The sequence below is a fragment of the Brienomyrus brachyistius genome, chromosome 7 (genome assembly GCF_023856365.1).
Source record: "Brienomyrus brachyistius isolate T26 chromosome 7, BBRACH_0.4, whole genome shotgun sequence".
NCBI lineage: Eukaryota > Metazoa > Chordata > Actinopteri > Osteoglossiformes > Mormyridae > Brienomyrus > Brienomyrus brachyistius.
Window position 1 is genome coordinate 7,683,636 of NC_064539.1, and position 23,181 is coordinate 7,706,816.

The following is a 23,181-nucleotide window of genomic DNA, read 5'->3' on the forward strand; positions in this document are numbered from 1 at the left end:
ACTTTCAACATTCTTCTCACAAATTTCAGCTTCCCCTATCTCTTGCAAAATTCGCAGAAACCTGCGACGGTGAGAATGCAGTAATCTGTAATTTTTCAGACCAATATCCCAGGGTCATAACAACCAAATATACAAAAAAGTGTTTAAAAGGCAGCTGAGTCACAGGAGTGCAAAGTTGTAAAAACAGGTTTCCAAGAAAATTCTTAGAATTTCAAAATGTGTGCAAACCATGTGACTTTACCACAGTGTTAGTCATATTATTGGCCCATAACACTTCAGGACATTTATAAGTGAAAAACCATCGCTGGTTTGTCTATTTTAAGGTTTTCCGTAAACAGTTCTGTTGTTTCAAGAAACATTGTGATTATAATCACCAGCAGGAGACCAGCACGGAAAAAAACCCGCTACAAGCAAAGTGAAATGACTGTCAAAGTTTAAAAATTCTTACTTGCAGGAATCATTTGGACAAATATACAATAAGAACAACAGTAAGTAAAAATAAATAACTAGCATCACTGTAGGCAATACTCTACCTATAGACCTACGTGCTAATTCCAGTACTGTTGAGGCCAGTCACTTTTGTTGCAAACAGCACAAGTTGTCCATAAGTAGGGTACCCCTGCATGTGCCGAGAAAGCCAATTCTGTGGCATGAGGAAAGTGGGCTGTTTTTGAAAGTATTACCTGTAGTCTCAGGAGACAAATGCAGATAGATGCAACTGAGAAAATTTCCAGTTTTACCACATGGAACGAGTTGCATTAATGCACATCGCACTCAAACGCATCAGCAGATTTCAGGAGGAGTTTAGAAGAAAAAAAAAATCCTTGCAATATACATGGATAAAAACTGCGTGCTTGGAGGGCTTTGAGTAATGAGTTTTCTTTTTTTTTTTGATTACTGACTACCGTGTGTAGATAAGTATGTGCAATTAGTTAGGAAGCCGAAAAAATCCAGGACATCTGTGAATGAATATTCAGTGATTTCTCTTGCAAATATTTTTATAATCACCGTATTGGGTGGGATCAAACTAGCATCCTCACGCCAGGATGTGTTCTGCTTCGTCTCGGAGTAGACCCGTAATAAATACCACGGCCGTCATTTAGACAGGAGACTGCTGTGTTTTAACAGAATTGTGTTACGCAAGTGCTCCCCCTAGTGCTCAGGTTTGCCTCTGCAGAGACGTCAGACAGTAAACAAAACAGACAGTAAAAATCAAACAGATAAACATGGATCCACATTTACCGATTTGCCATAAGGTCACATAATTTATCCATTTTCCTCACGTTTGTGCAAACCTGGGTCTTAAAAGCTGTTCAACTAACTTTCAAATAATTTGCAGTTTTTTTCCATATGACAGAGGCAAAATATACTGTGTGGAAAAAAAAGTATTGGAACACGCCTCTTAATCATTAAATTCGGGTTTCATTCAGACCCATTGCCACAAATTACATTCCATTTCTATGAAGTTGTGTTTCTTTACAAATTTCCAGTTGTTTTTGTTAAATGGTGTCACATTAACCACAGCATATAAAACATGATCAGGATCTTCATGTCTAAATATAAAATATCTAAATTTTCCATGGGATGCATTTTCATGACTGACCGTGTAGAAGGGATTTAACCTTAATATCCCCTGGAGGAAACAGGAGGAATTACAACAATTTGGGTGCAGTTTTGGGTGGGAATAAATGCTGTGGGAGCAATGATAGAGACCAGTGAGTTATCACAATTTGACACTCACAGGAGTTTCATAACTCGGATGGGTGACAAGTGACAGAAGTGCAACCCTGTGGTGGCATCATCCCGAATGAAACAGGAAACTGTCATCAGTATTTTACAGTAATTGTAAACAAATGATGTACCTTGTGCAACTGGCAGGGACTCGAATGGAGCAAGACAGTAGGAAAAAAAAAAAAAAAAATCAACCAATCTGATGTCTTGGTCCCACCTCCTCTACAATCTGATTGGTTCTCTCTCTGAACCCATAATTTTTTATCATTCTGTCCTCAGACCATTTTTGTGTGAGTAAAATTCCCACGAGTGGCTGGGGGGATCACTGATGAAAAGGGGCTTAGAGTAGAAGGTGAACTTCTCTAAGCCAACTGAAATCAGTGACCAATAACATGAAAGCTGAGGCAAGAAATTTGTACAAGGGCAGGAAAATGGCCTTTGGAATAACACATGACCGTGGGCCAATGTGGGGATGTTTGTGGGCCTCTCAAAACTGCCGAAATAAAGCAATTTGGCATGCATCACTTTAGCTATTGGAACTTTTGGTACAGGTACGCGACCGGAAATCGATGGAAAAGGGAAAGTACCCAGTATGGTACCTGATGCAGTGGGAAAGCACCCTTAGAATGGAGGTACTGACTAAGGCTGAAAGGAGAACAAGCTTCGTCATAATGTCAGCTCACATGAGGACGGTGTACCAGAACTGCAATATTTCCAAAAGTGGCTGGATGAATGTAGAGATTTTGCACATGTTGGTGGAAGTGAAAACAGCAGCCAGGTTTGAGTCAAATGGGTAAACAAATCCATGTTTTTCTAATGAAAGCTTAAAGGAGTCTGACACTGGCAGTTAAGCTTTCGTTTCCCTTTTGAGAAATGAAAATCTGAAATAGGTGGGCGGGGGACAGGAAAGCCATACGAACAAAGTCACAGCAGATAAGGTTTCCGGGATGGTGGGTGGCAGCTTCATGGTACCACTGAGAGGCAAAATTGAACCTGAGGATTGAATGAATTTGGGTTCTGAGCTTGTTTACACAGGTACAGAATATAAAACATTCATGAGCAAACACAGAGGTGTCAGCACATTTCTACAAGATGTTGCAATGCCACGAGGAAGTAAAGAAGCAGCATTTTGCAACAGGAAGGTTTCACAAGGTTCCTCTAGCTGCTCTGTTCTATTTGTAGTGTCTTTAAGTTCTTGAACATTTGATTTTCTTGTCCCTGTGCTTCCTGGAATGGGTTCTAGGCTTACTGGGATTCTACATGGAAAACCAAGATGGACAGGCACGTTCCCATCACCTTCCCAACACCCTTCAAGACATCCAGAAGAACTGGCTCAAGATGGATGACCCGCAAAAGATGAATATTGAAAATAGCTAGAGATTTGAGTAAGCCGACTAGCAAACCCAGTTAACATGCAGGTTCTGAGTGCGTGGTATTAGAGTGGCAAATAAAAATTTTTTTTTACGTACTCACAACTAGAATGTAACAGCGAGAGATTGGGGCAGGATGAGCAATACTTTCTTGCCTGATGACCTACACATTACACTGAAGTCCAAACAAGTCAAAATGCCTTATGTCTAGACACCTGCCTTTTGGGTCTCAAAGATGTACGGGAGGTACAGGAAAGATGGAGAACATGCGGCGCGAGAGCGGTACGCCTTTAAAGGAGGGGCCCGTGCTTTCGGGTTCCTCAGATTTTTTTTCTTTTTGTGCTCAGCAAATAACGAAAATGTTATTTAAAGGCGTCACTTTCAACCTGAGCCAAAACTTCAGACATGTCAAATGAAAGTGAATGAATACATGAATTAGTGAGTTATTTTCGCATTTTAATATTTTAAGTAGTTCCCGGATATTTGTCAATATTAAGGTAAGGGTTTTCCATTAATTCTAAAATTAACCTACCTATGTAAAGGCGTACGTGTGTGTGTGTGTGTTTCGGAGGAGAAATAAAGCATCAGTGTTTTACTTGGCTCAAGTCTTAATCATTCATCTACCCATTCATCCATTTTCTGTATCTGTTATTTAAAGTGCTTTATGATCACTCTCCCTTAAACGATTTTGTTTGAAATCTGCTTGCCTTGCTTTTTATGCTGAAATCCTCATTAACCCAGCGGCGCAACCCGCACCTTTGCCCACAATATTTCAACAGCGAGGCTATAACTAACTGCAACGGTCCTTCAATCCAATTCGGCTAACGTTCGCGTCCTTTTCTGCTGTCGCTTCTTTTAAGCAACATGTCTAATTACTTGGATGTTCATTGTATCCGGCGCCATGAGAACTTTGCGTTTTAAACCAGCAAGCCTCAGCAGTAGCGCGAGCTCCTTACACGCTGCACCACCTGCTGAATGCAACGCTGAGATAAAATATCAACTAAACCTAGATGGAGAACACGTATAGCTATTTGAAGCCTCCTAAGTAACTTAAACTACATAAAATGCACATTATTGATATGCATAGGTGGAAATTTCAGGTCCAGAGAGTACAAATCCAGACCAAGATTTTGGTTTCAACCAACGAGTTTATACTTAACAGGTACATACTGCCGTGGCCAGTATTTAAAAAGACTGAGTCGGATTTTTTCTTGATTTAGACCTTTCTCAATTTTCATTTTTCTATACTTAATCTTGGTCTGGATTTGAACTCTCTGGACCTGAAATCTCCACCTCTGATGATATCGTATATTCAGTTTTAACTATTATAGCCAATTATCGGTAATAGAAATACATTTTACTGGATGACAATTCATTTTCTAATATTAGGAATTAATTTTTAATTAGTAATAATTCAAATCTAATTTAAAAAACTAGTTACAACTGAATTCTTGATATCAGACATTTGCAAAATGAGAAAAGGGTTTCGAATCTCTATCTGAAATAAAATTTCTGATATGAAGAAATGGCATCATAACTAGTTACAACTGAATTTCTATCAAGAATTTGCATTCTAACTAGTTAGAATAGAATTTGCGGAAACCTCCATTTAATTTCTAAAAAGTTAAGATGTCTGGCGATAAACGACACTAACATGGATACTTCATGCTATTCTATTTATGAAATAACAAAAAGTGAGAAGTGCGCTGTACTTGGGGCGACTGCAGAGCCAGTTAGTAAACTTGGACCTGGAATTGTCACTAGTCAAAATGTAATTACAGATATCTACAATGGGAGTTCTTACTAGTAAAAAAATTATTATAGATCTATACAATATGACATTTCACTAATAAAACTTCAATTTAGGATATGTGAGGCAAAAATACAATGGGTGTCAATGGAAATATATGACTAGTAAAAACTGAATTATAGAGCTCGATATTATGGAATTCTTACTAGTCAGAATTGCATTGCAGATACCTTTAACCTTCTTACTAGTGAAAATTGCATTATAGTAAGAATGTTACTTTTTACTAGTAAGAATAAAGTTCTGATGAATAAGCCTTATACTAATATGACTGTTTGTCTTGCCATGGCAGTGCACAGGTGCAGAGGTGCCACAGCTAATCGCTTGCTATTGCTAATTACTGGAAACCTCTCAAACGACGGATGGTAGAAAAAGTCCAGGTAGGACAGAAAAACTGCACACTTTTTAAAGGTGCAGAATCTCTTTTTATCGGAGTGCAATATATACCGATGTTTCATTTCCATATAATTTTACATATTCATTAGATATATTAAGAATTCCACAGTACAAAAAGCTGATATTTTGTATTGAAACAGTATGTTCATATTAGTATTTACAAATAGTGAATTATAGGACAATCAATATTGTCGACGAGAAAATGGGCTGGTCGTGGGCATAAACCCCCCCAGGCTGAAAATGAATCCCACCGTGTGGCTACACACTCTCCTATTGTACACTAAGTGTCAGCAAACCTTTCCAGCATGGATGCATAGGAAGATCCTTAAATTACAGCCCTTTAAATAGCTAGAAACCCTGGACAGTTCACCCACTAGTTTCAGTATTAGGTTTAAAATCTCATTTACAAAATGACTGATAGGCTCACAGTGTAAAATCACTGGCAATTCTCGACCATTTTAATGGAGGGCGGGTGGGGGGGGGGGGGGGGGGGGGGGGGGGGGTGACTGGGGCCAGTTCTGTTAAGGGGGCCCAAATGCAATTGATCTTAATGTCCTCCAGGTATTATTTAAACTAGATTGAGATTAAGATGCAAAAGACAATTCTGAAAACCGATGCTATTTTTGCAATGCTTTGCAGTCGCATTAATTTAGTTTTTACTAATTTTATATAATATATATATATATATATAAAATAAAAAAATAAAAAACTCACTCTGAATTCTTGAACCGTCTTGCTTGCACAAGCTTGATTACTTTTTCCTGTTATTATTAATTACATATACATTGAAATTAACAACAACAGTACTAGTAGTAATGAGAACACATTAATTTCAGTAGAGCATACATATTTAAGGGGGGCACGGGGGGGGGGGGGGGGAGGAGCAGATCTGCCCATTGTATAAAACAGCTGGAGTGTAAATTACACCAATGTCCATGAAAGTGAATCATTGGAGGTTACAACCCCCCCAGGAATCAGAACCAGCCAATACAAACCCCTATGGGGAGACTTGAACCCCCCCCCCCCAAAGCAGAACTCAGAGTAATGCCACTAGTCCAAATCCCTTTATATCCAGTGAAATGTTGTCTGCAGAATAGTGACTGGGGACAGTCCATATGAATGTTCAGTAGGGCAAATAAAGCAACACCCAGTCATCTTATCAACGGAAGAGAAGAACGTCGAATGAGCCGGAAAGGGAGTGGAAAAGCAACATCCACCCCAGATAAAAATGTGGGTGAAAAAAAAGCATCAAAACAAAGAAAGTTTCCGGTTGCATAGTGGTTTAGTGAAATGGCTAAATTAAGCCTCAAATTTTAATTAAAATTCCACTGGTATTAAATAGGTAAATTTATAGCAAATTTGTTTTATAGTAAAAGTACCCAATAAACCTTAGGATGCAGATTAACCTTTCACAAGAATTGCATTGACAAAATAGGAAGCTATTTTAATATATGTAACAAAAGCGATAATGAAGGTGTTTTACAGCTTAGCTGAGTGGAACCCATTACATCACTGAGCTATTTTGCTATTTTCATGATGACTCTCTTACCATGACAACTGTATAAACTAATGTTTCTTCATGTCCAGAACAGGACCCGACCAGCTAGGAGGAGCTCTGGAAATTGGCGTCAGAGTGTCAGCAAGCTTCCTTGGCAGGGCGAATTATAAAATCAGTACTTGTTTTTACTATGCAAGTGAATTCTATGCAAGTTCCATCCACCCATCCATTGTTCCAACCGAGGCAGCACGAGGCAAAGAACACTCTGGTTGGAATGCCAGTGAAAATATATTCAATGGTCACCTGCTTCCTGGTCTGTTTGACTGTCTTCTCTTTGCTCTACCTCCACGACAATCTGAATAGTGGCATTTTCAATGCCCCTAAACATAATTCCAGCATCAGCATCTTGATCTGGCATTGGCCATTCGGGCACCCTTACAGCCTAGCCGGTGACATCTGTTGGGATATGTACCGCATCCCTGGCTGCCACCTCCATGACAACCACTCGCTGTTCAGCCAGGCCGACGTCGTTGTCTTTCACCACCATGAACTAAAGACCCGCCAACTGCAGCTACCGCTGCACCTCCACCGTCCAGCTAACCAGAAGTGGCTCTGGCTGTCACTGGAGTCTCCGGCCTCCAACGGCAACCTGGCCTCCTACGATGGTCTGTTCAACTGGACCATGAGCTACCGCCGCGATGCTGACATCTTCATACCCTACGGAGAACTGGTTTCCAAGATACATGCTAAGGATGACGAGAACAATGTCTTCCATGAGAACAAGTCTTCACTGGCCTGTTGGGTGATCAGCAACTACAATCCTCAACAGGCAAGGGTTAAGGTTGTCCAGAAACTCATGAAAATAATTAACCTGGACCTTTATGGAAATAGCTTCAAAAGGCCACTTCCACATGGAAAGCTTCTGCCGACCATCTCCCGCTGCCACTTCTACTTGGCTTTTGAGAACGCACAATACAAAGACTACATCACTGAGAAGCTGTGGCAAAACTCTTTTCAGGCAGGTACAGTGCCGGTGGTCTTGGGTCCTCCACGGGAAAACTATGAGGCCATGGTGCCTCACAACTCCTTCATCCATGTAGATGACTTCAAGACCGTGGAGGAGCTGGCGGAGTACCTCACACAGACAACGGCAAACCCAACAAGGTACAGGTCGTACTTCAAATGGCACCGCAACCACGACGTGAAGCTCTATACTGACTGGAGAGAGAGACTGTGCAAGGTTTGCACGGTTTACCACAAGTTGCCACCCAAGAAGATCTACCGAGACCTCCAAGGGTGGGCCAACAAGTAACGTTTTATCAGATCTGCATTTCAAAAGCTGGCCGGGGAGGGTCAGTGGGAAGCAGTGTACTGTCATATCTCTAGAGCTGAGGGGTTCGAATCCTGCTTTGCCAATGTGTAGTGAATTTGCCTGGAGTTTTTTTTGTTACCGTGTAAATTGCAAAAAACTGTTCGCATATCATTTTCGTACAAATGCAGAAGCACCGAAAACCAAGACTGAAACCAGTAATCGGAGGCACGCGACACCTACCCTGCAGAGTTCTGGAAAAGGCTTGACACAGAGGTTCAGCAGTGACTCGACATGGTTTACCACAAACCAGCTAAGTATGCAGTAACCTGTGGAAGTGGGCAGTCAGAAGAGAAACTTCCTAGTGGGTTGAGGTGAAACCCAACAGTTTTCAAACAGCAGACACACTAACGGACAGAAACGCCACATAAACATCTTAGCCATGGCAGCATATCAGATTTACAGCATATCGATATATTTTCAAGACAAGATTTAGGATGAGAGTTTGTACAAATATTTTACCATGCAAAAAAAAATTCTAAAGACTCTAAAGATTGTGGTTTTTTTGAGAGACCCGTAGGAGAGTTTACACGTTGAACATAATCTCCGAATACACAGCTAAAATCAAACCATTCAGCTAGTCTTTCAAGGAGGAATTTGATGGAGGGGAAAGGTGACGAACCATTGCCACTTTGTTCATTTCATGTTAAAACATTGCCAAACAGCTGCCGTGTTTAAGATATTCCAGTGTGCAGTATTTATTTTGCCAAAGGCTAGTTCCTCGTGTATTGAAATGATCTTTCCAGTTAAGCACTTTCAATGATTACACAGGTCAACAGGTCATTTTCATCTCAAAGAACTTTATGTGAGCTGTGTGGTGTTTTTCATGCTGATTTCAAATTTGCGTTTAGTTTCTCTCTAACCCATCGAGTTTCTATGAAGCAGCTAATGATGTATTGCATAATTCGTGTAATTAGCTTGAGCATATTGGGAGATTTAACGACAGTTGTCTGTATATTTTACGCTACAGACGGCATTGACAGATCGATTTCAGTGGGCCTCATACATAGAAATTGTGTCAATCATCCAGACAGTTTCCGTAATGTGTGTAGTTCATTCATGACGAAAGCACAACGGCCACCTAATTACTGTAAAATTTGCAATCCTGTCGGTGAGAGCCGGGAATAAGCAGTGCCCAGTTTCAGTCTCTGCTTGATCTACATATCTGCCACATCTCCATATCAGATGAACGTTGAAGAGTCCATGTGTAAAAGGAACTCATAGGGTGTTCAGCTCCTTGTTGAGAACTTTCCAACCACCAGTACCTCAAACCTGGAGAAAGGGATACTTACAGGGCCCTAACTCACGTGCGTTTTGCTGAATGATGGTCTTATTTTCTCAGGAAGTTTGGGAGATATTCAGGAGGCTCTGCAGAATCTTTGAGTAACCATAAGCCTTCTGCATACATGGAAGGTGATCAGGATCTGCTCGCTTCATACCAGAAACTGGGGTGTGACACGTCAATGAAAATGCAGACCTTTCACTTAAAGAACACCTTGGTATGGCGAGCGATGAACAAGGAGAACGCTTTCACCATTACATTCACTTAACGGAGCATCGCTACCAAGCTTTCTGGAACAAGTATGACGGCAGACCACTGCCGAACGCTGTACCGCGACAAGCCAGGCACAGCATACACAAGATCACATGCATTTTTGAAGAAATAGTGGCAACTGACTCACAGCGTTCTCTACATCTGTGCCACAGCGTGAGCCTATGACTTCGCACTGAAGATAGAAACATTTACTGCTGTGGTGCTCAAGTTCTGATAAAAGCTAGACGCAAGTAGACTAACATTACTCAACTTAAAGCAGATGTGACTAGGAAAAAAGAAACTGAAAATCATGGTGAAAATTGTAATTCGATTACAAAAAAAAGTTTGTTGTGTTTAAGTTCCTGCTTAAAGAGCCATTTGCAATGACAATGGGCTTTACGTTGAGTTTCCCCATCTGTAATCGTTTGCCTTCCATCTTGAAAGCAAATGTGAAACCAAGGAGGAACATCCTGCTGCTGGCCAGTGGCACAGCTGATTTATGGGAGCCATCCAGCACGTACATTGAGTTTGAATAATAAAAAAAAAAAGTTCATGGTGAAGAGTCGTGTATTTACAAAGAGGGAAGGAAACCCTATATTTGGCATTTCACCTTGACCATACCTAAAAGCATGTGACATTTTACATGCGAGTCATAACTGAACATTTATCCTACTGCTCAGGAGAGAGACGTATACATCAGATGCTGTATTGTCTAAAAACACCGAGATATGGTTTGTGGTCCATATTGTTCAGCCCTAAACCAAACATCTTACAAAGAGCCAGAAAGCCGTGAGTTAGATACATACATTATTACACATGGTGAAAAAGTACAGACACACACACCAAACTTTTCTTCAACCACAGGGCGATCACGAGTCTGGGTTCACCAGTGAACAACCCACCCACAAAGTTCATTCCAAACAAATCCGTGAAGTTTCTACTAAAATATTCACACCCCCTCACATCACATAAGCAGACCAAGAGCAACGCTAACAAAATTCCATAGTCTCATTCACACCTTCCCAAAGGCCGCCTACTCTGAGCGCAAGACAGCCCCATTGCCCCCACGGGGGGGGGCGCACTCTTTGTGCTACTCGTCCTTCAATGCTACCACCTCCATAGCAAGCGGCAACAAAAGGTGCAGGAGTACCGCATGACCCACCACAGACCCAACTCACCCTTACCGACATCCACAAAACCCACAGACTGCTGGGAGGATATTTTTCTAAAGAATTCACACTAGCTGCTTCACACATACAAAAATCTTCACGGTGTGATTGGGAGGAGGGTATCACTGCATTAAACCATCATACACACCATGGAACAATAGTACATGCAGCACATCCTGTTTTCATTTATACAAGACTCTCAGAATCACTCAGCACAGCACTCAAAATACCACTAGGACCCTTCTGGTCAGTCCTGTGTAACCAAGTGCAGCAGGTCCTGCTTCAGGAGACGGACTGCTCCGTCGCTTCATAAGCAGGTGGTGTGTAGGAGCAGACCTGCCAAGGAGTCGAGGTGAATGGAGATTCAAAACCAAAGGTCCTTCCGATGTAATTTCTTGGATTACCAGCATCTAGTTAGAGTGAAACCAAAAACAGGTCTTCGCAAGAGGTGAACAGTTATGGGGATTAGTCAAATCCAGACTCAACCCAGAGCGGGAGAAAGAAAAAAAATTAAGACCGAATGCAGGAGTCAAGAGGAATGATTGATCAAAGTACAGATCTACTCCCACAGGTAAGAGTGCTTGCAGGATTTCATCTGAGGGTACACACCCACGGAGCAACCCTATTAAAGAATTGTTGTTCTTGGGGGTGGGGGTTCCCCTTTGGTTGAAGATTGGTGCTGCCAAAACCGATAAACCTTAAAATATCGGCATGTCAACCAAATCCCTGCAGCTGCAAGTCCCGTTTCACCTTATAACTGCTATATGTAATGCATAAGGGGCAATAACAGAACATTGGGTGGGGCAGGTTGTAATCTTACCCAGGACCATGTACCCCTGCTGAACGGAAAGAGAATTTGGGGGGGAGGGGGGTGTACCCACGGCAACGAGAAACCCAGACAGTTTAAAAACAGGCAAACAGCGAGAACAGGTGCTACAGCAAAGCAAGGCCTCAGCTCTGATTCAAACAGTTGAGTTCACTGATGGCAGGCGGGTAATCAGTCACATCAGTCGGCACACACCCAACACTATGAAGCAACACTGGAAGTAACAGCAGTCTAAGTGGAATTCACATGTAATTTTAATGGAGACAAATCAAGTATCAGGCCTCAGGGTCTGTGGCCAGAGACAAACTTTCAAAGGTGACGCTGCAGCACAAAACAAGTTTTTTTTTTTTTAAAAATAAAAAAAAAAAAATTAAAAAAAAAATTAAAAAAAAAAAAGGGGTTTAGGTCACAAACCAAGGGCTAAATTCAACGTGTATCTCCAGACCGGAAACACAGAAGGTAAAAAAGGCACAGTGTTTGAGGGTTTAGAATAGCTGAGCAAAGCTCGCTGAGGTAGAGAGACTATGGCTACCGAAAGGATCAGGTGGACGACATACTGCCAAGCTCCTGTGAGGAAATTTGGCCACACAGATTTAGTCAAAAGACAACTGACACCAAGTAGGTAAATCGCCATCAGACTTAGCATATACATATACCAATGCTAACCGTACAGGAGTTCATAAATGGGGAAAATATATACACAACTTTAATGAAATTAAAGTACTCGAATGGCATTTACCAGGAGTACAGGTCTAAATTTCAAGCAAGTACCCTGACCCATCATTGTTTAAATATTGCAAGTTGCCCCCCCCCCCCCCCCCTCCCCAAAAGTAGAAAGCAGATGAGAACACAGTATGGCCTGCCAGGAAATAAAAGTTCACTTAATCAGCAGCTCACTTCTGAGAAAACCCACTAGCTAATGTGCAAAGGGGGAGGGGGTGTGAACTGCAGGTCAGTCCATACAGCTTTAGTCAGACCAGAAGTCGAGCTTTATATCCTGTCCAATCAGAATTAAAACGGTTTATCCAGGGTCCTCAGGTGATGGATGGGCTCTCGTGTCCAAGCAGCCAGACCCACAAGCAGGAAGCGGAACAACAGGAGAGTCCTCCTTACATGTGGAGTGTGAGTCGGGGGTGGAGCTTAACTGGTTAGATGACTCACCAGTCCAGGGTGCAAAGCCTGTTTAAAAACCTCTGGTCTGTGAAGGGGGGGCATGTAAAGGGCAGGGGCACCAGGATAGGTTGGTCCGGGGTAACCCTGGCCGGGGTAACCCTGGCCGGGGAGGGCCGTGCCCCCCATGTGGGGCACCTGCATGCTCTGCTCGAAGTACTGGCCTTCAGCACACTCGTCATCGAAGGGCAATGCCAGTCGCTTCCCCTTCTGCCGGCGATTGCAGAACCAGACACGCACCACCTGTGAAAAGCAGTACAGGTCCGTTACAGAACACCCAAGCTACAGGCACAGGGAAGATTAACAGAGGAACTTTAGCTACTCCTAGAAGTGTTAGGGAATCCCCCCCTTCCTGAATGCTCAGACACCAAACCATGCATGAAACAGTGAGATTTAATATTCCACTATTAAACCTGATTTGACAGACCTCAGCCTGTCCATCCACCTAAAAACTGATTTCCAAGCACTGGAGCAAAAAAATCCATGAGTCAAATACAGGAAACTGAATCCATCCAGCTGTACCACTAACCCTGCCATGTAGGACTGGGCAGCACTGGTGTACAGCATTAACAGTGTAAACCATGCCAGTTACCACAGGCTACTAAAACAACTCACGTCTCTCTCCAGACCCAGATCATCAGAGATGTGCGTGATCTCCTGTGTGTTGGGCTTGGGACACTTGATGAAGTAGGACTCGAGGGCACTGCGCACTGTACCCTCCAGGCTGGTCCGCCTCTTCCTCTTCCTAGTGTCCACGAACACACGCTCAATTTTGTACATCTGGGGGGGGGGGGCAGAGGACCCAGCATGGTAAGCCCTACATTTTCAGTTTGAATAAGCAAGTCAACCTGAGCTCATAGTTCAGTCTCAGACCATTAGTGAGATTCCGGTCACCATATCATAAGCACTACAAGTTTTGGTCACAAGAGGGCACCGTTGACAAACCGCAAAAGCTTTCCTGCACAGTACATGCGTCCGGTTATTCACTCACGTCCTGGGGGTTGTCCGATGTCTCCGCCTCGTTTAGCCACCTCTGCAGCAGAGGTTTGAGTTTGCACATGTTCTTGAAGCTCAGTTGCAAGGCCTCGAAGCGACAGATTGTGGTTTGGCTGAACATCTTCCCTGTGCACAGAAACACACAGCTCAAACCGTCTCTGCAAAAACATGTGGACAGAAACCCCAAGTCTGCGCAAAACCAAAGCCTAAAGACTTAAAACCCAGTTCCTGCATAGCACAGCAGAGACTAGGCTTGTTTCAACTGATAGCAGCCAAACGTTGCAACTCTCGAGAAGAGTTTTTAGTTGCCTTTTTTTTTACACCACTGCTGCAAAGTGCAATGACATTGTTAATATTTAAGCAGCGCGACGCAATAGTGCATCACTTAGCATATAAGCCTCTAGCGCGCCAGAGACGGGGACAGCAGTCCGGCCGGCAGCGAAGTCTTACCGTAGAGGTTCCCAAGGGCAAGACCCACGTCCGCCTGGGTGAAGCCCAGTGTGATGCGCTTGTGCTTCAGCTCCTTGGCAAACTGCTCCAGCTCCTCCGTGGAGAGGTTCTCCTGCAGCGCGCAACAAGAAAAATAAGTTGTACATGGCGCTCAATCACACCTCTATGATGCACGCGGGGTTTCCGTGCGTTTTGATTAAACTAATCCTTACCTCTTCCTCGGAGTCACTGCACCCGCCGCTGGAAGAACCGCTGCTTCGCGCGTTGGAGCTCGGCAGCGGAGGGGTGGACAGGGCTTGGGCAGACCCCCCACCGTAAAAGCCAGCCCCGGCATAGCTGGTGTCGGTGGGCGATGGCGAGAGGGAAGGCGACGATGATGCGGGTGCAGCTGCGGGAGCCGAGTTACTGGCAGCCGCGATGTGAGTCAGGCCGGGCCAGAAAGATGGGTTCCAGGCAGTGGAATAATACATGCCGGGGGGCACGCTGGATGTGGATGGAGGATAAAACTGTGGCTGGACCTTCGTCTCGGTCCCGTACTCCCCGATCTCCTTCTCAGTTTTTATTTCGGGCATCTTTATCTGCTCCCTCGTTTCGGCGATCGGAGGACTTAAGTTTGCCGGCTGGGTGGCAGCGGTGGCTCCAGCTACCTGGCCCGTGTATTCCGGCGGGGCGAAGGGGTACCAAGGCCTGGGTTGTCCCAGGTCGGCCGCCTGCACCTCCGAATGCCTGTATTCGCCCCCGACTGCCGAAAACGGGAAAAATGCTTGCGGTGGCGTTATCCCATTATACGACGCCTTGTTGAACAGTATGCTCGGATCCTGCAGCATACCATGAGAAAACTGTAGGGCGGCGCCACCGAGCCCTTCCTGCCCCAAGACCTGGGGGTACATGGCCCTGCCGGGCTCATACGACCGATTTGAGCAATCCGAATTAGGACTCTGTGACCGATCTGACATGATAAAAAATGTATCGAATCAAAAGCTCTCAAACTTACTAAAACTGCTAAAAAACCAGCCGGTTATGGGTGTCGGCTACTCCATTAGCGTGCTAGAATTAAAACCCGCAAAGAGCAAGCGACGCGCAATTAATATAACTTGCGTGCTAAATTGGGTCCGGACTCCGTAATTGGGGTAAAAAAAAAACTTCAGAGGCGTCAAAATCAGTCCAGAACCTGCCTTGTCACCTATCACAAAACGTGGAAAAAAATACGTGCAGTTATCGACTCGGTGTGAGATGCACCATCAGTTTAATCCATTGCAAGAAAGGTCGATCAGCAGCAGTAGTAGTAGTAAGCGCACTAACCAGCACGCCCGCAAAACTTAACCCATGAATTACACGGCGTTGCCTAATCAATCTGTGCGAAAGGCCGGCATGTAAACGATCCGCTTCGCCATTGGCCAGCAAGGACAATGGGACGCAGCTGACGGTGAATTTGTGAATGAACTTGATTTTTTTCCATGGGCGGGGATAAGATACAGGACTCCGGCTGTTTGTCTGCAGCCCCGGCCTTATTTCAATGGGAGTCGATGTTATTACCCGCGGCGCTGACTTTATGTGTTTGGGCTGATTTGGCTAAAATTGCTACAAGTGTTAATTTCTCAGACCATCCACGAATGCAGACTCGCCAGTAAAAAAAAATAAATCATGACAATGCGTCAAATGCGTGTAGCTGATTCTCCTATAGTACAACCTGCGTTGATCTGTGATTTATATTTACATTGCTAAATAGGGTGGTTGAAAATACGTGGGACGAGCAGCAGCCTCCATTTAATATGCAAAGACCATTATGGTCGGTTTGTTGGAATAATTCATTTTCAACGACCTGTCCTTTATATTAAAATTCAATGTGATTTACATAAACAACAACAAAAAAACATCTGGATATGTATGAAATTACAGCATCGCAATTGCAAATTTAATTGGGCATAAAAGTAAAAACGGATTGGGTCTTTTATTTGAGATTCACGTTGGAATACACAAATATTCTCTATGGAAATTGAACTAATATGTAATATTTTGATTTTGCTGTTAGCATGACTCATTCACTGGACGATGACATCAATAAATACCGTTGTAGGCTGGCTTCCTGATAGTTAGTTCTGCATTTACTGAAACTATCATCATCTTCTAATTTATGTCTTTTTGTAAGGGAAATAAAATAAAAGTCAAAACAAACACCCGCAATTCACATTCACTGTTCCTTATTCCTCGAATAACTGTGACTGAATGCAAACGAAACTGAATTTAAGTTAAAACGGTTTTCAGAAAAATATCTCTATATTTTGCAAGAGTGTCTGTTATTGCATGTGTAAGAACAGTTACATTGAAGAGCAGAGAAGAAGATGATATGTTTGCCTTGGACTCGACAAATGTGAGGGAAAACCCGAAAATAATTAGGTTACAGTAGTGTGTCGGGTTCCCCGATAGCCAGGCAACACAGAATTTCTCCAACAACTTGAAAGTGTGACCTGATTGCGTTGTCTTTACACAGACCGTGTTTCAGCGAGGTGAGTGCCAAGGAACCAGCGGGGGACAAGCTAGGAAATAAACTTTAATATCAGATAATCCCGCAATATCGCCTCTAAAACATATCTTGGAGATATCGAGGAAATATTCAATGGCTTAAAATCATGTGCAATATTACTTGGTACTTAGTACTCTGTCTATATTTGGCAACAGAATGTTAAATAATTTAGATAAGTTCTGTAATGCAACTTTAAAACACGGTATTTTTAGGAGCTCTTGGCCGTGGTGTGTAAATACATCTACGTGTCTCTCCCCCCCCCCACCCCCCAATACGTGGTGCTCGTTGCAGATTGCGGCAGGAAGGCGCGCGGCGGGGAGGGTGCCGGGCCCATTGTGTCTCTGCGCCCCGGGGCGCCCTGCAGCTCCGAGAGTCCAGTTGCGATGGTCGGCCATTAGCGGCTTTTCAGGATCGAACAATGAGTCGCAACCCTTTGATTGCAACCCCCCCCCAACCCCGACAAAGTGAAACATTTTTTCCAAAATACCGGCATTCTCACCATCTCACTCAAGCAACTGCATTTTCTGCATTAGCAGCAACACCCAAGAGCTGCCGCGTTTTAATGTTATCGTTATTTTCTCAGAAAACATAGGAACGCATAACCCAATGGCAATATTTCTATCCGTAAATGGTATGTGATGTGTCCTGATTTTGTTTCCGAGTCATGTAATACAACCTACAAAAGCAACACAGTCACACAAGGCCACTTGAAAACAATCTACCCCCTGCCACCCAGGACACTTGGCGAACCCGGTGCAAATTAAGGTGGCCCGCTTGCACCATTTCTCCCCCAGTTACAAAGCCAGCAGTGGACCCAGGAGGCCAGAAAAGTCTGTGAAAGGCTTTAAAGACATCAAACCTGGAAAGTGGGGGGATTGTGTTGTGCTGTGGACTTGGGGATTGTCATGCAAAGCAATGGGACTTGGGGTAGAAAGTGTACAGTTGGGTTTCAGAAGGAACCGAGCACAAGGCTTCAAGGGAGACTGGGGGAGAATGGACCATTTGAGGTGGAGGGGGTGGACTTAGAAGATTAGCCCCCAAAAAGCCAGATGTCTTTAGATCTTGTCTCTGAAGCACACCCCTGCTTTCTCCTTTTATGTAACTGTATCTTCTCCATGGTGTAAAAAAGCACCCCCCCCCCCCTCCCCAAAACTACCACCACTACCTTCGTCCAGCATGTTGGATTAGACAATCCTGCTTTTATCACTGAAGTCAGAGCCGTCGCACTAATCGTGTGTCCACCAGTTCAGTTACCAGCAGGAGGTCCCATCTTCCCATCTGCTTCAGCTTGCTCACAATCCATCAAACTGTTCTCAGATCAGCGTGAGGGTAGCTCCCGCTAGCTGGTGGTGCCACAGACAGGTCGGCAGAGCTTCGCCTACGCATCGCAGGTGAGGTTCAGACAGGTTAGAGAGCAGAATTTGCCTTATCACACAACGTCCTTCAGGCTGAACTAGTGAGCAAGATGGATGTGCAGCTGGTTGTAGAATGAAAAGAATCGCTTAATTTCCTAGGTTGCCCCTGTTAGGTTACCCATAAACATGAGAAAATGGCTACTCATAGCATGGAATTTGAGGGTATAAATATTCATTTATGAATCCATTAAATGTGAATGTGAGAGTAATCACTGAGATTGCATAGAAGGAGATACCCCTGCTAGTAGATATGTTACAGAACCATTGAAACGATTTGGACTGTTCCAGCATTGATGGGGTCTATATGTGTTTTGATGGGTGCAGGGTCAACTGCTGGGTCACATGACCCGTAGCCAATAAAAAGGCTAGACACATAGACACTAGTGAGCAATAACCTAGCTGTCCAGACCCCGCCCATGGCCACAGACAACCCGCAAGGGTCATAAACTGACCAAGGATGGCGACCTACAGGGAATCTTTTACGGGTTCTAGAGGAAAGTATATAATTCCGAACAGGAGAACTGTAATCACAATGACTGCGATGTTATTACTGATACGGATCTTTTAAATGTAATCATTTTGCAACAGACATGTTCATCTAGTGATGACAAATGAGTCTTTAAAGCCACACTGCGTTACGGCTGCCATGTGCTGTCAAAAAAAAGGTGGTTTAACTCACTTTCTTTGATTTATTTTATTGGTTCCATTGGGTTGAACCATGTATTGACTGAAAGCATCCACACACTGCCGGCAACCCTGCCATCCAGGGAGGGATTCAGACATTTATTTTTTTTTGGGGGGAGGGCGGGGGGGGGGGCAACCTGGCTACATGCCTGACACTGAGTGGGAATTATAATCTAATTCCTCCCATCAAATATCAGAAATTACACAAGACAAAGTGCGTGTGCTGAGCAGAACAGATTTTAGGATACATAATCAATCCCAAAAACACAATTATAAAAGTGTGAATTAAGGACAATTTGCATTAATTCTTTACTCCATGTCATGGACCACAAATCTAGGAAGCTACTGGAGCTGGAGTCCAGCTTTGTTAAGAATACAATGATGAAGAATCACTCCAAAATTACCAATAATTTAACTCTAACCTTTTTATTAATAAAAGCTAAAATGCGATTTTTAGATGAGGCAAATGATCTTGGTTACTCAGTGACTGTTTCTACCAATCAGCTGCATTTTTAGACTGTGTATTTAATGTCATGGTCCTCTGCAACATTAGCTAAATCTTAACATGCACCACCAGGCAAAAACGTGTTTTGTGAGGTGAGTAGAAGGTTACTTCTGAGTTTTTCAAAGGCAAACAGGCAGGTGGGCTTAACTTTATCCACCCCCCCCCCTTTCAGGTGCATCCCACCATGCTTTACATCCATACAGTACCAGTCATAAGTTCAGACACGCTCTGTGGGTTGGGTCTCAGAAGGTTGCTGGTTCAAATCCCATTGTCAGCAGAGTGATCCCTTCACTGGGTTCTTAAGGAAGGCCCTTAACCCCAATCGCCCCAGGGACTGGCTGGCTCTACTGTCTCCTCTACGCCAGTTTCATGAGGTGGCCTCCTGGGAAGCTTGTCCAGCTGTCCTGAAGGAGGTCCCATTTATATCCTCAGCACTCATTGGGCGCTTCTCTTCACTCTCTGGTCAAACTCCTCCAAAACCACCTCTGCTGGGTTTACGTCAGGTAGTCAGGTCATGTGACGCGACACTATCACTCACCTTTGAAGACGGCTTGGTGTGTCCAAACTTTTGACTGGCGCTGTACCATCTTCCAACCTCCAGAGTCCACCCCTCCTCCACCTCAAACGGTCCTCCCGGACAGCAGAGGGCATCAGGCAGAAGAACAGCCCAGGCAATATGCCAGTCCATCGAAGGGCATCCATATCACACAAGATTAGCAATTTAGAGAACAATTCACTTAACTGAATATCTTTGGAATACCACAGGGAACCTAGACATCACAAGCAGAGTTTACACTAGTGGCACTAGATTTAACAATGTTAGGTTACGAACAATTAAAACATCTCCTCTGCTTTTTACACCGAGTTCAGTATCACACTACAGTGCACATTGTGTCAGTTGCAGTTCGACAGCTCATACACCTGAAGTAGTTTTGTCAACCAAACCTTTTTCGACACCAATAAACCAATAACAGCTAACAGTAGGCAGTGCCTTGGATTTCACCCTCTCTCGTGCAACACATTTCCTGCTAGGTGACGTAGCGGCGTGGATGGTAGCTAGTCCCTAAAATGAATTCAGCATTGGTATTTGCGGAATTTGTTTGGATTTTCCGAAACTGACCAGATGCAAACACCAGTTATTTACTAAATTTGCAAAGACTGGCAGGTTGATGAACCTCAAAATAAAATGCGCGAAAGACTGTGGTGAGCATGTTTGTCGTTTAGGTTTGTTGCCTTATAGAGCTATATTTAGGAGAATTAGTTTGTACTGTTCAGTAACTTGCAAAACAGTCTTAAAACGGGCGCGAAAAAGAAAGTTGATAAGATGGTGGATTATGATGCTGCATGAAAAAAATATTGTGATATCATTGCTATATCACCCACCCCTAATCCACACACACGCAGCAAGATGGGGTTTGAATCCTGTTAGGTGATGAGTATAAATAATCCCTCTATAGTCCAGCACCTTCTTATCCAGCAGAATGTTGTTCTGCTGTGGCAGGTGGGTCGTTCCAACCAGTGGTAGCTGCACTAAAGATGGAGATGATTCTTCCATGTTGGTCCACCTTCATGGTCCAAACGCCATGAAACACCCACCTCCTGCCACAGGGCCCCACCCAGACTTCTGCATCACTACAGCCCTGCGCCTGAAAGACAGACTGACATTCACCCATACGCTCACGCCAAACCCCTCCCATTGTGTTTAATAAAGATACAGCTATAACATTTCAATGTTGTATAAATGCTTTTATTCATTTTAAACTGGAATATTCACATGCAGGTCAAACGGTCACAGTAAAAAGAGGCTCCAAGCTTTGGTGTTCAAGGCCTTCGCTGGGAGACATGCACAGCGCGTCTGTCCTGAGGGGCACAGTTTGGTTGCTATGGTGCACGATGGGATGTCAGGCGATGTGTTCAGGGCCCGAATATGTGGTGCGTCCCATTTGCCCTCAGAACTCAGATTCCGAGTCGGATTCCGAGTTTTGAAGCCGGAAGTGACGATATGCGAGATTCGAGAAATATCTCGGAACGGCACAGAGGATCCCGAGTTCAGAATCCAAGATGGCTGCACCCTTTATCAACAGGAGGGAAAGTTGTAGTTTTATACTGTTTAAGCACAACTTCTCATTTGCGGCTCATTCAATCGGTCGCACACACTAAACAGTCCAACTTATCCGTGGATGTGTTGCTACGGAGTTTTATGCGTAAAGCTTTATCGCCTCATGTGGCTAACAGTTAACCGGGCTAGAATTGGATTTCATGATTAGTCGGTTTATTGGTCGGATTTAACATGGTAGTTCGGACTAATTGCAAGTGAACGAAGATAAAGGCCATTTAAACCGAGGCACCTTAAATCTGATAAGTTGTCAGGCTTTTTCATATGGGTCCATGGTAAAATCGGATCCCAAGGCAAATGGGACGCACCAATGGTCCTGGGCAAGTTTGAGGCCCGCTGTAAAGCTGTTGCTCCTCCCAGTCCGTATGCTGAGGCACACATGCCCCCCCCCCCAGCCCAGCCCGAAGAGAGCTGCTGAGGTTCTGATGGTGAGCTCAACCCCAACGGCAGCTGCCTGTTTTAATCAATAGGCTGACGGCCACCTTCCTCCCACCATCCAACAGGACAAAGGCTTTAACGGCCCAGCTTGGTCTCCATTGTGACGCCCCCCCCCCCCCACCCCACACACATCACCCCACCCCCACCCCTCCACCGCTAACTCACCTTATGCAGCCATACAAAACTGTTAAATGGCCCATAGTAGGTCTGGGGGGGGGGGGGGGGGGGAACCAGTGGGAGGTCCTTTTTTATACCAGAATTAAATAAAAATAAATGATTTTGGGCTGGGGGAGGCAGAAAAAAAAGGATTTTTTAAAAAGGAATTTGATGTATATATTTTAAGATGACCAGCGTGGTTATCAATCCACCCCCAGGAAATAGAGATTACATACAGACAGACATTTTCTAAAGTTCCATTTGGCTCCATTGACATGTTGGATCATTTTTGATGTGCAATTTCCAGAGTACAGATTTCTACAAAGGAACCTTTTAAAAGCAATAAATCTAGGGAAAAACGTAGCAGTGATAAACACAAACAACCCGGCCCGTGTCACTATTGATTTGTTAAGCATGAAAATTGAACAGCATCGCAATTCACACAGAAAGTATAGCATTCCAGGTCTCTGCTATTAACAACATAAAGAGTTCAGAGTCCATGATGGAGGACCAGAGTGTCTGAAACAGCAAAGACCTTACAGGTCTCCAGAATTCACACCAGGAAATAAACCACTGGGACTTTTCATAGATGTCCTCGGAAACGGTGTGTAGATGATAGTGTGAGGCATCTAATCCTCTGGTATGGGGGGGGGAACTGAGCTTGAGTCACACCTGTCACCCCCCAGGATTGGGAGGGGACCATTAATGTTTGCAGGTGAAAAGCTTCCGACCTGACCTGACTGTGCCGATGTAGTCAGTTCATGGTACGTACATCACCAGCACAGAAACCCAGCCTAGCACCGCCCACCTTTATAGCGCAGGTCAAACTCCCATTCGCTACGCTACCTGTACGTCAAGGCCGATGTCCTATCAAATACAGCCGACAAGTTGGCGACCTAAGTATCAATTACAGGATCACATCAACCAACGGCTGTGCACTACTCACAAGGAGCCCCGTACATATTTACATTGTTATTTAAATCAGAACATATACTTTATTAAATTACATCGTGCCTTAAAATTCAAG

General features: G+C 44.0%; 2 protein-coding genes across 8 annotated transcripts; one reads left to right on the plus strand and one right to left on the minus strand.

Moving 5' to 3' along the window:
• Positions 1-2,658: 2,658 nt before the first annotated feature.
• On the plus strand, positions 2,659-8,970 carry fut7 (fucosyltransferase 7 (alpha (1,3) fucosyltransferase)). 6 transcript variants are annotated; one of them, XM_049020937.1, is made up of 5 exons: positions 2,659-2,766; positions 2,975-3,383; positions 5,201-5,288; positions 6,892-8,098; positions 8,303-8,970. In XM_049020937.1, exons 4-5 carry the CDS (start codon positions 6,993-6,995, stop codon positions 8,322-8,324), a joined length of 1,128 nt encoding a protein of 375 aa, XP_048876894.1. In that variant the 5' UTR covers positions 2,659-2,766; positions 2,975-3,383; positions 5,201-5,288; positions 6,892-6,992; the 3' UTR covers positions 8,325-8,970. The 6 variants fall into 6 exon arrangements, with proteins under 6 accessions (XP_048876894.1, XP_048876892.1, XP_048876893.1 ...); XM_049020935.1 differs by lacking the exons at positions 2,659-2,766; positions 2,975-3,383 and adding an exon at positions 3,391-3,598; XM_049020936.1 differs by lacking the exons at positions 2,659-2,766; positions 2,975-3,383 and adding an exon at positions 3,391-3,598 and having other exon boundaries at positions 6,897-8,098.
• A 3,101-nt stretch (positions 8,971-12,071) lies between these two features.
• Positions 12,072-15,785, minus strand: pou5f3 (POU domain, class 5, transcription factor 3). Of its 2 annotated transcripts, XM_049020933.1 has the most exons (6): positions 15,146-15,785; positions 14,529-15,058; positions 14,317-14,428; positions 13,862-13,992; positions 13,486-13,650; positions 12,072-13,113 (listed from the first exon to the last, which is right to left on the minus strand). In XM_049020933.1, the coding sequence occupies exons 1-6, from the start codon at positions 15,270-15,272 to the stop codon at positions 12,841-12,843; spliced, it is 1,338 nt and encodes a 445-aa protein (XP_048876890.1). In that variant the 5' UTR covers positions 15,273-15,785; the 3' UTR covers positions 12,072-12,840. The 2 variants fall into 2 exon arrangements, with proteins under 2 accessions (XP_048876890.1, XP_048876889.1); XM_049020932.1 differs by having other exon boundaries at positions 14,529-15,783.
• Between the last annotated feature and the right edge of the window lie 7,396 nt (positions 15,786-23,181).

What these genes read in the sequence shown, in the direction of transcription:
- fut7 (XM_049020937.1), top strand. Translation starts at nt 6,993, where the DNA reads ATGCAAGTGAATTCTATGCAAGTTCCATCCACCCATCCATTGTTCCAA. An exon ending in ATCTACCGAGACCTCCAAGG is followed by an intron (nt 8,099 to 8,302) that starts GTGGGCCAACAA and finishes GTACAAATGCAG; the next exon opens with AAGCACCGAAAACCAAGACT.
- pou5f3 (XM_049020932.1), bottom strand. Translation starts at nt 15,272, where the DNA reads ATGTCAGATCGGTCACAGAGTCCTAATTCGGATTGCTCAAATCGGTCG. An exon ending in TGCCCTTGGGAACCTCTACG is followed by an intron (nt 13,993 to 14,316) that starts GTAAGACTTCGC and finishes TTCTGTGCACAG; the next exon opens with GGAAGATGTTCAGCCAAACC. An exon ending in CATCGGACAACCCCCAGGAC is followed by an intron (nt 13,651 to 13,861) that starts GTGAGTGAATAA and finishes CCCCCCCCCCAG; the next exon opens with ATGTACAAAATTGAGCGTGT.